The sequence below is a fragment of the Peromyscus eremicus genome, chromosome 22 (genome assembly GCF_949786415.1).
Source record: "Peromyscus eremicus chromosome 22, PerEre_H2_v1, whole genome shotgun sequence".
NCBI classification, from domain to species: domain Eukaryota; kingdom Metazoa; phylum Chordata; class Mammalia; order Rodentia; family Cricetidae; genus Peromyscus; species Peromyscus eremicus.
In genome coordinates this window covers 19,321,010-19,334,935 of record NC_081437.1, presented here as the reverse complement: position 1 = coordinate 19,334,935, position 13,926 = coordinate 19,321,010, and the positions used below count along the sequence as shown (strand labels likewise).

Genomic DNA, 13,926 nt, shown 5'->3' with positions numbered 1-13,926 from the left:
ACCAGGAAAATAAAGTCAGCCCTTGACGTTCTGCGTTACTGACTGGTAACACTTATGGGAAGATGTGTAACTGCTCGGATCCGGGTGCTGAACCTGTTACTAGTTTCTGCCTCCATGCTGCTTTCCTCTGAGAAGTCAGAGCCAATCAACAAGACTAAGCACCAGCTGAGCAATGACTAAGACTTTTCTTCTTAGTAAGAACACAAGTGGGGAACAAGCTGGAAGGACTAGAGCACTCGGTGCTTCCATAGGACCCAGGTTCAGTTCCCAACCCCCACACGGTGGCTGTCAACCATCTGTAACTCCATTCCATAGGCTCTGACACCTTCTTCTGGCTTCTGCAGGCAACAGGTTTGCACATGGTGCACAGACATACATGCATGCAAACACTCACAACAGGAAATAATAATTTAAGGAAATAGGACTGAGGGGCTGGAGAGATGGCTTCACATTTAAGGCACTTGCTGCTCTTCTGGAAGACTCAAGTTGGGTTCTTAGCACCCACACTGGATGGCCTACAACCACCTTAACTCCAGCTCCAGGATATCTGATGCCCTCTTCTGTCCTCTGCAGGTACTTTCACACATGTGACAGAGAGACATAAATAAAAATAATAAATCTTTTTAAGTAGAAATGGAAGAGAAATTGGCAAATCAGGTTCTCTGAAGTGTCAGTTCTTGATAAGGAGCAAGAAAACTGGGTGGTTTGTCTGTTTCTTTTGGCAGTGCTGGGGATTGAGGGCCTCACACATGCTAGGATAATCTGCTATTGAGCTAAAGCCTCAGCCCCTCCTGCATTTTATAGAAACTTTAGTAAATAGAAATATTTGGTTATGAAGAAAACAACATTTTTTGATTAAAAGAAATAAATCTAGGGGCTGGAGAGATGACTCAGTAGTTAGGAAGACTGGCTGTTCTCACAGAGGACACAGGTTCGATTCCCAGCACACATGTGGCAACTCAAAACCAACTATAACTCCAGGGGATTCCAATGCCCTCTTCTGACATCCACATATAACAGGTGTGCCTGTGGTGCAAAGACATACATGCAGACAAAACCCATACACATAAATTAATGTTAAAAATCTTTTATGCCCAGTAGTTGTGGCCATGCCTTTAATCCCAGCACTCAGGAGGTAGAGGCAGGCGGATCTCTTGAGTTCCAGGCCAGCCCGGTCTACAGAGCAAGTTCTAGGACAGCCAGAACTACACAGAGAAACCCTGTCTTGAAAAACAAAAAACAAAACAACAAAAAAAAAAACTTTTATAACCAACAAATTGCATTCTTTTTAGTTCTGTTTCAAGTTTGTAAACTGCTGTTTGGGGCAGTGCTAGAAACTGAATGCCTATATTCACTCCTTTGTAGTTCTGTGTGTCCTCTGTGTACATGTCTCTTGACTTCAGTGATTTGTGTTACACAGGTACGATTGGGTCACTGTACTTATATTAAGTATCTGACTTTTGTCTTACAGAGCTGAAACCAGAGCAGGTGAAGAACATGTCTGCCAGTGAGGTATATACTATTCTATGATGACTTTTCTTCATTTGAATCCACTTAATTAGAAACAAGACAATTTTAACTTTGTTTCATTTCAATATATAAGGCTTATAAAATCAGTTACTATGCTGTATTTTACTAATTGTTAAAAAATGCAGTCATTTTCTCTAATGAGGCTATGTAAGCACTGGATAAAAAGTTCCATGAAACTGGATTTAGTATGTTAGGAGGATCCCTAGGGATGTAGCTCAGTGACAGAGTGCGTGCCTACCGTCTAAGGCCTTGTGTTCGGTCCTCAGCAATATTAATAGTGGGAAGCTTCATATGCAAGCATCTGACATGCTGCCAAAAAGCAGCATTCCTGTGTCGTGTTTATCGTAACCAGCCCCATAAACCAGCACGAATTTAGCAGATACACTTGTGGTAAATAGAAGGGGACTAGTATGCGATCTTATGGAACTGTGGAGAGAAAAACCAGAAGTAACATCAGTGTGGGCTGTTGTCTTAGTTACTTTCCTATTGTAACAAACAAAACACCAAGGTAACTTAAAAACTAGCAACTGTGACCAGCATGGCAGCAGGTATGCAGGCAGGCACGGTACTGAAGCAGAAGCTGAGAGCTTACGTCTCTATCAGCAAGAAGGAGGCCAAAAGAGGTACACTGGACCTGGCATGGGCTTTTGGAACCTCAAAGAGCACCCCCAGTGACACACTTCCTCCAGCAAGGAACAGTTCCACCAACTTCAGATCAACAGTCGGATATGTGAGCCTTGGCAGGGCGAGGCATTCTCACTCACACCACTACAGTTATATATCCCAGTGGGAGAATTGGAGTATTTTTTCTGTTCTTTGTCAGATTTTTCTCTAATGGATGTGTGGAGTTTTTTTTAGTGAGGAAAACATGCTTTGAAATGTTAATATACAAGTAATAACAGTACATTGGCATACGGTTTATAAGGTTCTTGTATAGCAAACTTGCCTAATATGTAATACAAAATACATTTAAATGATTAGCATGATTTTCTAAGAGTATGTCTGTATCTTATAAAATCAACAAAGTTCCATTTTAATCCAGTGTTTAATGTATACACATTCATCATTTTTATGTCACTTTTTTTTAATCTAGATGAGAAATATTCGGTTATCTGACTTCACAGAATCCTTAAAAAAGATAAAGCGCAGTGTGAGTCCTCAAACCCTAGAAGCATACATCCGCTGGAACAAGGACTTTGGAGACACCACTGTTTAAAGGAATGCCTTGTAAGCCTGCAGAACATTTTACTTCACAAGAAACAGGAGCTTCAGAGAAGTTATCAGCTACAGGAACTCAGATTTCGTTTACAGGACTTTTTAGAATTTTCCCTTTTGTGCACCAAACTTGAAGAGGAACAAGAAGACAGACCTAAATAAAATATGCAATGTGAATGAAATTTCTGTTGAAGGCCTTCTTGCCTGGTGGTCATGGTTTTCTCAGTCGGCACTGTTAGTTAGAGCACAGCAAAAATAGGTTTTGTTCTTTATTGATAGTAATCATTATGTAAATAATAATTTGTATATTGTGTTCAGATGAAAGTATTCCAGAGACAGTGACTGGCGGTCACAAAGGGCCTGCTGTTGTGTCTCCTGACGTTTTCTTACAACTCTGTTTTCTGCTTTCCTTTCTGCTGTTACCTTAGCTCCCTGTGACTGGAATACCAAGCACTCGGAGTTCTCTCCTGCTTTTCTTACCAACTCCAGTGTGCCAAATGGAACCCTTTCCCATCTGCAGTAAGAAAGAGCTTTTTTCAACCTAGATATACAAACATTAAACCATTAATACCTTCTTTTCATGTTTTGTTTTGTCTATTTCATCGCCTTGCTGCCAAACAGTTTAGAAAGCAATAGAATAACAACAATAGACTAGGATAACAACAGAGAAAATCTGGCACAACGAAGGTTTGAAGGTTCGAGTCACTCTGTCATGTAACGTGTAGATTAGTCCTTGTGTGCCCTGCAGTATTCTTTTTTCTAATATGTCAGAAATCCATTATAGACTTAACTTATTCCAGCTGGAATTCATTCTTGTGTTGGAGTTATTTTAGAGAGCAGATTTTCACTACTATAAATTGAGGCACCAGTGTGAGAGAAGGGACACACTAGGAGGTAAGACATTTCTAGTTTATCGCTTATTACTTTCTTAACAGGATAATTAAATGCCAGTGGCACTACCATCTTTTTACTGATTACCATCCCTTCCGTGAAACTTAAAATACCAAATTTTTCTACATGGCATATATTTTGTAGATTTCCTGTGCTTACTTTTTAACTAAAAAAGCTCTAAGTCTGTTGACCTGCCTTTTGTTCCCGTAAATGTATAGTAATTCTGTGTTGTTTGTATAAATATGGCTGGACTTTTATTATAAAAATGCATCATAGGAAGTAGAGGCTCATGTGTGGCCTTTAAGAACTGTATAAAGGCAAAGGGATATTTGCCTTTAGTTTACTGGTTACAAGTTTGTTTACAGAATTTTTCTTTGGTGCTTAAACGATGCTATGTAAAATATGGGTAGAAAGAATAATTTTGTGGTAGTAACACCAACTTTTCATGTAAGAAAGATATTTGAGAAAACACATTAAAACATTTGCCTTCCCCCCAGATAAAAATTTTATGATAAAGTCATACATCCTCAGTTTTACTCTTGGTCTTGTTAAAGATTCATCTAAACATAGAGGATGGATTATTCCCTAGAAGCATATGCTGTTTATATCTGTAATTTAAGTCATGTCTCTCTTAATCATGATTTTAGACATCCCTGGGTGATAAAATTGAAAAGTTTAGATAAACAGGAAAACAAATTTAAACCAAAGCTGCATATTTTTGGTTCTGGCTAGTGTCTGTTTAAGGTCTCAGATGAATGTTAGAGCATTAGTTCCGAATACTCATGATGCAAGCCTGTGATCATGATGATAAGTGCAGCAGTCCTAACCCAGAACGTCTACAATAAGCTCTTAAACTTCATTTTGTTTCCATTTAGGAAGGGATTAATAACATCACCACTATTTATGTAGTTAGACAGCCTTCCGCTCAGTTTTAAAAGTAGAAGAGCCTTAAAAGTTATAGTTAGATTATGATTCCTTTGGCAAGGGTTTTAAGAGGTAACAAAATTTTTATAAAGATACAAAAGTCAAGTTAACCTAACTACTGAGTCAGAGGTACTGTGTGACTCTCCATCAGTGTGTAGACGCTCGTTTCTTCAGCAGGTAGGGGGCTCAGCTAGTGTAGGAAAACATTTTCTGTGATGTCTTATGACCCAGGTTTAGTTTAGGCTGTTTTGTTGTGTTTTAAAACGGTCTCATGGAGCCTAAGCTGGCCTAGAACTCAATGAGTAGGAATACCTAGGAATACTTTAAACCGATCTTCCTGCCTCCGCCTCCAAAGTGCTGGGATGCTGGTGTGCACTCCACACTGGGAGGTTGGTTCTTTTTCAGTAAAGACAGATGTTGCTGGGGGTTCCAAATTAATACTAGATTTTAATTAATATTAATTTTAGATTTTATACTGAGCTCTGTTTACTGTTCAAGATGATGTTTAAAAAGTAAGGATTGGTATGTTCTTCATGTTAATGTGACAGAGTCCTTATAAGCTCGGTGAACTTACTCATCACCTAACTGAGCCAAAGGAAAGACTCAATACCATCTTTCCACATCTGCTAGGGCTACAAAGCTTTCTGAGACTAGAAGCCAACTGAATTTGTTTTTGTCTTTTTGTGCTTAAGGTTGTAACAGGACAAACAGAATTTTAAGTTAAACATGTGGCATTCCTTGTTTATAATGTAAAGTTGTTTATGTGTCCTACAAAATAACTTTTTTGTAGAATGAACTACTTACAGTTTGCTTTTCAGATTCTTAAGGCAGAAGATTTCCCTTTAAATGTCTGTCTGAATTTTAGTCTTAACTTTTTACTTCTACAAAAGAAATGACTTAAAGGGTACATACAGCTGCATATAGTGGGTTTTTATCCTAATTAATTTTATTGTAAATAAATGATAAACTTTGTTTTGCCTTAATTTTTTATAGTTTGAATCTTTGATATTTCAGAGATTGCAGTTTTGATGGAGTATTTTGTAACTCTTGTGCTAATAAACTGAACAAAAGATACAAAGCAATGAATAGAAGGCTCTGGAGAGCAGCGCAAACTAGTCAGAAGTGACAAAAACCCCTGTCTGGAGCGCTCTCTTATGTCAGTCTCCAGCTTAGAATGCAGCTGACTTGTTCAGATGAAGAGGGATTTCAGGCTTCTGAGGCAGCTTGGCAATGAGAAAGGAAATCTTGGAAAGGCATGTGATAAATTAGCCCCCACATCATCTGTAGATTCTGATTCCTTGGTACTTCCCACAGTTTTACTTGTCTAGCAGGATATTCAGAGGAATCCAGCAGATAGCAAAGTCCGAAGAATCAAATTGAGCCTGTTCCCGTCATCCCAGCCCTTGGGGGCTGAAGGAGGGGGAGGACATCTTCCAATACTAGGCCAACTTTGCTACATAGTCATTTCAGTCCAGCCTGAGCTTCTTAGACCCCGTCTCACAAAACAAGACAATAAGCCTGCTGTGAAGTTGAGTGTCTTAATCCCTGCACCCAAGGCCAAAGTGGGCAGCCTGTTCTACAAAAAGTTCAGGCCATCCAGGGAGGGCCACCCAGGAGACCTGTCTCAAAAACCACAACAACCCAAAGACAGCAAAGAGGACACAAGAAAACTGCTGGTGGGGTGGGGTAAGAGTTTTGAAATTGAAAACTGAAACATGGCGGTGGTGGTGCACACCTTTAGTCCTGCTTGCCTTTAGTCCTGCTCGCCTTTAGTCCCAACACTCTGGAGGCAGAGAGTTTAAGGCAGAGAATTCCAGGACAGGCTCCAAAAGCTACAGAGAGAAATCCTGTCTCAGAAAAAAAATAATAACTACATTTACAGATGCCAATCAGGGACTATTTTGAAAGTAAGACCTTGGGATAACAGTCTGGGGCCTGATGGTTAATCTCAAACTGGAATTCAAATCATTGTTCCTGTGGTAATCCAGAGTTGGATGTCACACCAAGTGGCCTGACGTCACCTAAAATGATGGGCCGTTTAATCTGGGCAATGGGTCAAGAATTAGGAACTTAGTCACTGTTCTGCCCAGATTAGGACCCCCAAAGAGAACACCGGAGACCGAAGATGTCCAGAATGCAATAGCAAGGTTTATTTCCGTTACAGGGAACTCATCTCAAGCACTCACTGGCCGCAGTGCAGCGAGGCAGGGAGGAGTTGCTCTTTCTTGGGGAAGTTAGTTTTTATAGGCAAAAACCACAAAAATTTCTTAGAGGGGAAGGGGTTAGTACAGGTCCATCCTTGATTGGCCCAGTTTTTCCCAGGCCTGGACTTTGTCTTATTTCAGTTTATCTGTTTGCCCTGTCAGGAGTTTTACAACCCATCTCCGGGGTCTGGTCATGTTATCTCTTGAGAGGGGCATCTCATGGTTAATTGGTCACCACTAGACATCCTGACTTTGTTCTTTTGAAAACACCTGACTTCACCCTCTCCAGGAAGGGGTAACTGACTCAGTTCTGTTTATTTTTAAGATATCTCTTCCCTCAGCTCTTCTGGGTTTCTGGGAGAACTGTGTCTGGGCCTTCGGTGGGGGTCTTTCAGTCACTTACTTTTTTTTTTTTTTTGGTTTTTCGAGACAGGGTTTCTCTGTGTAGCTTTGGAGCCTGTCCTGGAACTCACTGTGTAGCCCAGGCTGGCCTCAAACTCACAGATATCCGCCTGCCTCTGCCTCCTAAGTGCTGGGATTAAAGGCATGCGCCACCACCGCCCAGCATAGTCACTTCCTAATGGAGTGGATAGGAGTGGTCAAAACTGTGAAACAGAACTGTGGGAAGGAGTTTATTTTTCAATAATTGGATTTCAGAAACGTAAGGGGACTTAACAGGTCCTAGGACTTGCTTGGGTTGGAGTTTCATTGGATTTTTCTTCTATCTGTTTGCTGTGGCGCAAACACTTGAAAAAAAAATTTAATGGGTTCTGTTGGGATTTTTCCTGTAATCCTGTAAAGCATTTAGGAGTAAGAAATAGAAGGATCAAGGCCATCATCAACTCTGTAGTGACTTCAGACCAGCCTGGGCTAAGACATGTTTTCATTAAAAATGGGTCCTAACTCAATAGTTTCCCACAGTTCTTTGACTTTACAATTGTGTGAATTCACATTCTGGTGAAGTCATGATCCAGATTTTAACATAGTATATGCTATCACATTCCAGATCTCAAAATACATCTTTTCAATGAGATATTTGCTTTAATTTATTCTGCCTGGAAAATTTTTTTTCCAAGAATACTTATTCAAATGTTAATCTCACCTACCTGAAGAAGCTTTTCTGAGGGGCTGGAGAGATGGCTCAATGGTTAAGGGTACTTTCTGCCCAATCATGAGGACTGAGTTTGAAACACCACGCCCACATTTGGTGATTCACAAAAGCCTTTTAACTTCAGCTCCAAGACTTCTAATGCCCTCTTCTGGCCTTTGCAGACACCTGAACACACAAATAAAATACTTTTAAAATGCTTTTCTGACCACTATGAATTAACCACCCAGTCAATATTTAATAACCCCTTCCCTTTTTTTTTTTTTTTTGGTTTTTTTTTGTTTTTCGAGACAGGGTTTCTCTGTGTAGCTTTGCGCCTTTCCTGGGACTCACTTGGTAGCTCAGGCTGGCCTCGAACTCACAGAAATCCGCCTGCCTCTGCCTCCTGAGTGCTGGGATTAAAGGTGTGCGCCACCACCGCCCGGCCCCCTTTTTTTTTAAAGATAGGGTATCACTGTGGAGCGCTGACAGAACTCACAGAACTCTGCTTGCCTCTGACTCCAACTATTAGGACTAAAGGCATGAGCCACCACACGTAGCACGTTACCCTACTTTTGATATACTACTTTCTGCATTTGTCTCTTAATTTGCCCTCTACAATTTCCCTAAGACCAATGCCTAACAGATAAGGTCTCCAAATATAGTCTTTATATACTGCTGTCTTTTCTATAACGTTACTGTTAAGAAAGAAACTATAGAAATTTAAAACTGTTAGGGAATGAGCCGGAGTATATTAAGCTCAAAACCAGGCTTTCTGAGTTCCACACCAGTGTGTGAAATAGCTATGACTTGAGCCATGTTTCAGATTTTTTTTGGGGGGGGGGCGTTCAAGACAAGGTTTCTCTGTGTAGCTTCGGAGCCTGTCCTGGAAATGTTTCGAATTTTTAAAATATTTATTCTTGGACAAGTTCCTAGTATATAGTGAATTTTAATCCTTTTTACCCCTTACCTTGTGTCCTCCCCTCCTCCCACCGACACTGTTTTTTTTTTATTGTCAATTGTTTTTATTTATACCTACAAAAGAAAACAAGATAGTATCAAAAGGACAATTTACACACCAAGAATAGTAGTAACAGCTCTTAGCATCCTGTGCCTTAACATCACACCTACAATTCAAGTCTCCATGACAGGAATGTGTGGAGAGATCAGCAAAGACATTAGCAGAGCACTGATCCCAAGCCAAAGCCACCAACCTTTTAGATAAGAAGTCTGCACAATGAATTGTTTGGGAGGAGTAGGGGAGCAGCCCACAGCTTAATACTGAAGCCCTTTCCCTACGTGAGTTAACCACCAGGGCAATAAACCCAGCTCAAGGGTTTGCCTACGCCTGTCCTGAGAACTCCAAAGGACAGACAAGGAGGCAGAAGTCATTTGCACTAAATAAGAAAACCGCTAGTTTTCTGCTGTACCCAGGCGAAAAGAGCTCATGAACTATGAAAGCAGGTGTTGATTTCATCTGGAGTATGCTTCTGGTGGGGAGGAGAGGTGCTACTGCTTCATCCCCAGAGGCGTTAACAGAAGAGGCGTTTTGAAGAGCTGCAGTACCACAGGATAGCCCATGGTATAATGCTTAATAAATAAATCTGAATTTGGTTGTAGAAAGAGTTCTCTGTAACAGGCTGGTCAGTGTCCTTGGTTGGACACTGCTTCCTTTTAGCAGGGTGAGAGACAGACACACACTTTGGTTCCAAAGCACAGAGGAGGGTTGCCACACGTCTGTGCCTACCATTCTCCTTTAGCTTAACATTCTGTAAGACAGTAAGGAAAACGAAAGGACGCCAAGCGTTCACATGCGTATAGCCAACACATGCTGACAACCTACCTGTTATGGCGCACCCTGACTCCTACTTTCAGAGCCCTCAAAACCACCCCGTTTTCTCCTCCTGAAGGAAACCTCCAGGGTATCGTTAAGACTGTTAGAAAGCAGCAGGGCACTCTTGAGGGTACAGCCAAGGAATGCAGTGGGGCCTCCTCCCTTTAACTGTACCGGGAATGAACAGCACAGCTAACAGTAAACAAAGCGCCCACCCACCACTGTGATCTACTATAGGCACTGGGGCCATCTACTGTCCTATCCTCTTAGGTGACACAAGAGCAGAATATTCTTCCAGATGCATCTGTTGCTCTTGGAAGTTTCAGTAAGAAAACACTGAACAAATGGCCGAGGAGACAAACGCACCCACCTTCAACTGGAGAGTAAGGTGGAGTGGGCTCCAGTCCTCCAGAGTGCCTCCTAAAGCACTACCTATCTTGGAAAAGCTGAGTGCAAAGGGACGCCGAGGATGAGTGCCTCCAGCTGCTAAGAGTACCACAGAACAGGCTGTGGAGACTAGCTCTTCAGCAGTCCCGCTCAGGAGAGCCTGGCTGAGGGCAGAGCAGCCCGTGAGTCATTCTTACTTTAAAAATACCGAGTTTAAGAGGAAGATCTGGCCGGGCGGTGGTGGCGCACGCCTTTAATCCCAGCACTCGGGAGGCAGAGCCAGGCGGATCTCTGTGAGTTCGAGGCCAGCCTGGACTACCAAGTGAGTCCCAGGAAAGGCGCAAAGCTACACAGAGAAACCCTGTCTCGAAAAACCAAAAAAAAAAAAAAAAAAAAAAGAGGAAGATCTGCCCATTTGGATTCCATCATTTCTAAAGGTGCTCTCTACATTGTAGACTCAGCTGCTCAGGAAGTTTCTGCTAAGCACTGATGCTTACGGCTCATGATGGCTATCTGGCTAGAAAACTGACTTTCAAATGTTCCCTGGTTATATGGGGGGGGGGGGGAACCAGGCAGCCTCTACCCAGATGCCAGTCTACCCAGCAAAAACAATGTCTTGTACTTTTTAAACTTAAAAAAGATTGCTTGAACTCAGAAATTTAATTTCTAACTCAACACTAACCTGGTTAATATTTAATAACTGCAGGAGAAAGTCAAAACCAATTAGGAATTTTTTTAACTCCGACACTGTTCTTAACAATGCCTCTCTACTTTCATGTCCTTTGGTAGTTTTTGGTAGTGAAGTGTGACTTGAATTCAGTCTCCTGCCACAGCTTCCCAAGGATGGGGCACCACATTGAGTGTGTAACATTTTTGTTGTTTTGTGTTGCTGGGATGGAACCCAGCTACAGCCCCTTACTTTCTCCTTGAATTTGAGATGACCTCACTAAATTGGGGAGACCTACAGTGAACCTCCTCTAAAGCCCAAGCATGCTAGAACTCAATATTCCTACCTCAGCCACCAACTCTATAGGATTACAGGTCTACACTCAGGCAATTAAACCTATGCATGTCGCTTGTGCTACATAAGGGCTCTACCACCCAGTGGTGGTGCCCGATCCTCTTAACGTAGAGTTACAAATGGTTGTGAGCAGCCATGTGGATGCTAAGAATCAAACCTGGAGCCTCAGGAAGAGCAGTCTGTGCTCTTAAGCGCTGAGCCAGCTCTTCTGCCTCCTTTGTGGTGATATTGGGTTTTTGGAGTCTTTTGTTTGTTTGTTTGTTTGTTTGGTTGGTTGGTTGGTTTTTGAGACAGAGTGTTGCTGTGTCTCAGCTTCCAGCGTTAGAATTATATGAAGGCGATGTTGTACCCTGACCAGTGAAGTGCACGTAGAGGCCAGAGGACAACCTTGTATCTAAGGCGGACGTCCACCTTGGTGTTTGAAATAGGGTCAATCCTGGGACAGGATATGCCTGTCTCTGCTTCCTGAGTGCTGGAATCCAACAGCCTTGGCCACCACTACTGTGTGGCTTCTGGGGATTTAACTTGAGTCCCTGTGTTTTTAAGACAAGCATTTACTGTGACATTATTTTTAATGAAACCGTGTCGGGAATTTTGTTTTGTTTTTCGAGAAAGGGGTTCTCTGTGCAGCCCTGGCTGCCCTCGAATTTACAGAGATCCTCCTGCCTCTGCCGTCCCAGTGCTGGGATTAAAGGCATGCGCTAGCACCGCCCGGCTCCGTGTTGGGAATCTGATTGGTGCATTGTAATATAGGCTGAGTCTGTGGAGACTAGGCGGGCCTCGAACTCACCGATATCCGCCCGGCTTTACTGTGACGTTTCTTAATCTTCCTGCTTCTTCGTTTGTAAAACAGGAATACTAGCGTGATAAAGTCACACACAGGTAGGAAGCATGAGCCGTCCTCAAAGTTCCCCCGCAAGGTGACAAAAGCCTTTCCCCGGGCGACCTGTCCGGCTCAGAGCCAACTGCGACCCGCCCACTTCTTGAACAGGCTGAGGTAGCCGGAAGAGGCGGGGCATAGCCCCATGCGCAGTTCCGCCCTCCGTGCCCTGCGGCCAATCGGACTCTGATGGCCCGCCCCTTCCGCTCGGGAAAAGCGAACTCCCAGAGCGTCTTCCGGCGGGAGCTGTACGGCTCCTTACCATGGTGAGTTGGCCGTGGGGTGTGCGGGTTCGGTGCGGGGTGATTCCTCCTGCTTCCTCGCCGGAGCGCCCCGCTGTGCCTCAGCGGCTCGGAACCGCGTCGTCGGGGCTGCGCTGGGCACGGAGGAGCGGCTGCTCACACGCGGGTCCCCAGAGCTCCCGTCCTTTAAGGGTTCCTGCCCCGTGCCGCTGCAGCTGGGGATCCGAGATTTTCCTGATGTTCAAATAAACATCTGTCTGAAAAACAAGTCAGCGTCATCTACGGCTAGAGTAGCGATGCCGGAGCAGGGTTTTAGGGCGAGTGTTCACGCGTTTATTGCATTTGAGTGTTATAAATGGCTGGACACTACAACATCCTCCATCAGCACCGGCGGCTAGAGAAAGTAAAGGGTCAGTGGAGCAACTAGTGATCGGTTCTGGTATACGCTGTGGCTGTTGCCATGCTGTGTTTTCCCTAAAAATGATTAAGTTAATTAGTTCTTATATTAAACTGAGTGGAATGGCACACGCCTGTGGCCTACAACTCAGGAAGCTCAGGCAGGGGGGTTGCGATTTGAAGGCCATCCTCGGTTACCTAGAGACCCTACCTGAAAAAAATAAAAAATTTAAAAACAAACAAAAGAACCCAGAAGTCACGCATGAATCTCTCAGCTTTATGTGAAGGTGAGCAGACGGTTGTGTTTTCAGATGTCAGGGTTCTGGCCGCCCTTTGAAACGGTCACAGAAACTCATGGAGTTTCTATTGGTAGCTTACATAGGACAGTGGCACATTTTTGTTCTCTCAACTGTTACCACCATAATTTTTTTTCTTCTTTGGATATTAAAAAAAATTATATTAAAATATTTTTTCAACTTATAATTTAAAAAATTAATGAAAATCTTTTAAAGAATTTATTGTATTATTTTAAATTGTGTGGGCATGTGCACGTTAGTGCAGATGTCGGAGGAAGCCAGAGACATTAGATCCCCTGGAGATGGAGTTAGAGGCAGTTGTGATCCCATGTGGGTGCTAGGAATCAAACTTGGGTCCTAGGGAAGAACAGTAAGTGTTCTTAAGTACTGAGCCATTTTTCCAGTCCAAAGATTTTATTTTCTTAAAGTTTGTGTATGGGTATGTTGGTACCCAGGGAGCTAAGAAGAGAGTGTTGGATCTCCTGGAACTGAAATTACAGATGATTGTGAATGCCTTGTGGGCATAGGGAACAACCGAACCCCTGTCCTTTGTAAGAGGAGTGAGTGCTCTTAACTTCTGAGTCATAGTTCTAGTTCCTGGTTAATTAAAAAACAAAAAACAAAAAAAAAAACTTACACGATGCTTTCATAAAATCTCAATAATCCTTTGCATACAGAAAATGGGTAAAACTTTGCCCTCTGTGTAGAGTGACAGTGACCAGACAGCCTTTGGTCTTTCTGGCTTTTTTTTCTTTTAATAAACATACACAACATCCATATTCTGGCAACAGTGAGCGAGCGGCTTGCAAACTATGTTCTATGAACTGGACCTTTGTACCTAGTGTGCATGTGCTGTTCCATCTGCCTGGATTCTCCAATTCCTACGCCCATCCTTATCAGTATAACCCTTACCTGTTCTTCACTCTTTGTGTGTGTGTGCCTGGAGGTCAGAGGTCGATGTCAGGTGTCTTACTTTTTGCGGTTCTGGGGATTGAACCTACAACCTCAAGCATTTAAGG

At 42.7% G+C, this 13,926-nt stretch overlaps 2 protein-coding genes and 1 long non-coding RNA gene across 5 annotated transcripts in view; 2 read left to right on the top strand and 1 right to left on the bottom strand.

The window, feature by feature from the left end:
- Spast (spastin) overlaps nt 1-2,927 on the top strand; it is a 47,673-nt gene extending 44,746 nt beyond the window's left edge. For both annotated transcript variants that reach the window (XM_059248617.1, XM_059248615.1), the window contains 2 exons: nt 1,472-1,512; nt 2,624-2,927. In XM_059248617.1, coding sequence (XP_059104600.1) covers nt 1,472-1,512; nt 2,624-2,746 — 164 coding nt within the window. In that variant the 3' untranslated portion in view covers nt 2,747-2,927. The remainder of the gene's footprint in view (nt 1-1,471; nt 1,513-2,623) is intronic.
- The window catches only part of LOC131897660 (uncharacterized), a 52,927-nt gene extending 40,826 nt beyond the window's left edge, over nt 1-12,101 (bottom strand). The window contains exons 1-2 of the long non-coding RNA XR_009375760.1: nt 11,884-12,101; nt 7,871-8,040 (exon numbers count right to left, since the gene is read on the bottom strand). This is a non-coding gene — a long non-coding RNA (uncharacterized LOC131897660). The remainder of the gene's footprint in view (nt 1-7,870; nt 8,041-11,883) is intronic.
- Nucleotides 12,102-12,154: 53 nt separating this feature from the next.
- The window catches only part of Slc30a6 (solute carrier family 30 member 6), a 31,542-nt gene continuing 29,770 nt past the window's right edge, over nt 12,155-13,926 (top strand). Inside the window, exon 1 of one of the 2 annotated variants that reach the window (XM_059248505.1) lies at nt 12,155-12,239. In XM_059248505.1, the coding sequence (XP_059104488.1) occupies nt 12,237-12,239 (3 nt within the window). In that variant the 5' untranslated portion in view covers nt 12,155-12,236. The remainder of the gene's footprint in view (nt 12,240-13,926) is intronic. The other variant, XM_059248507.1, reaches the window with a different exon arrangement.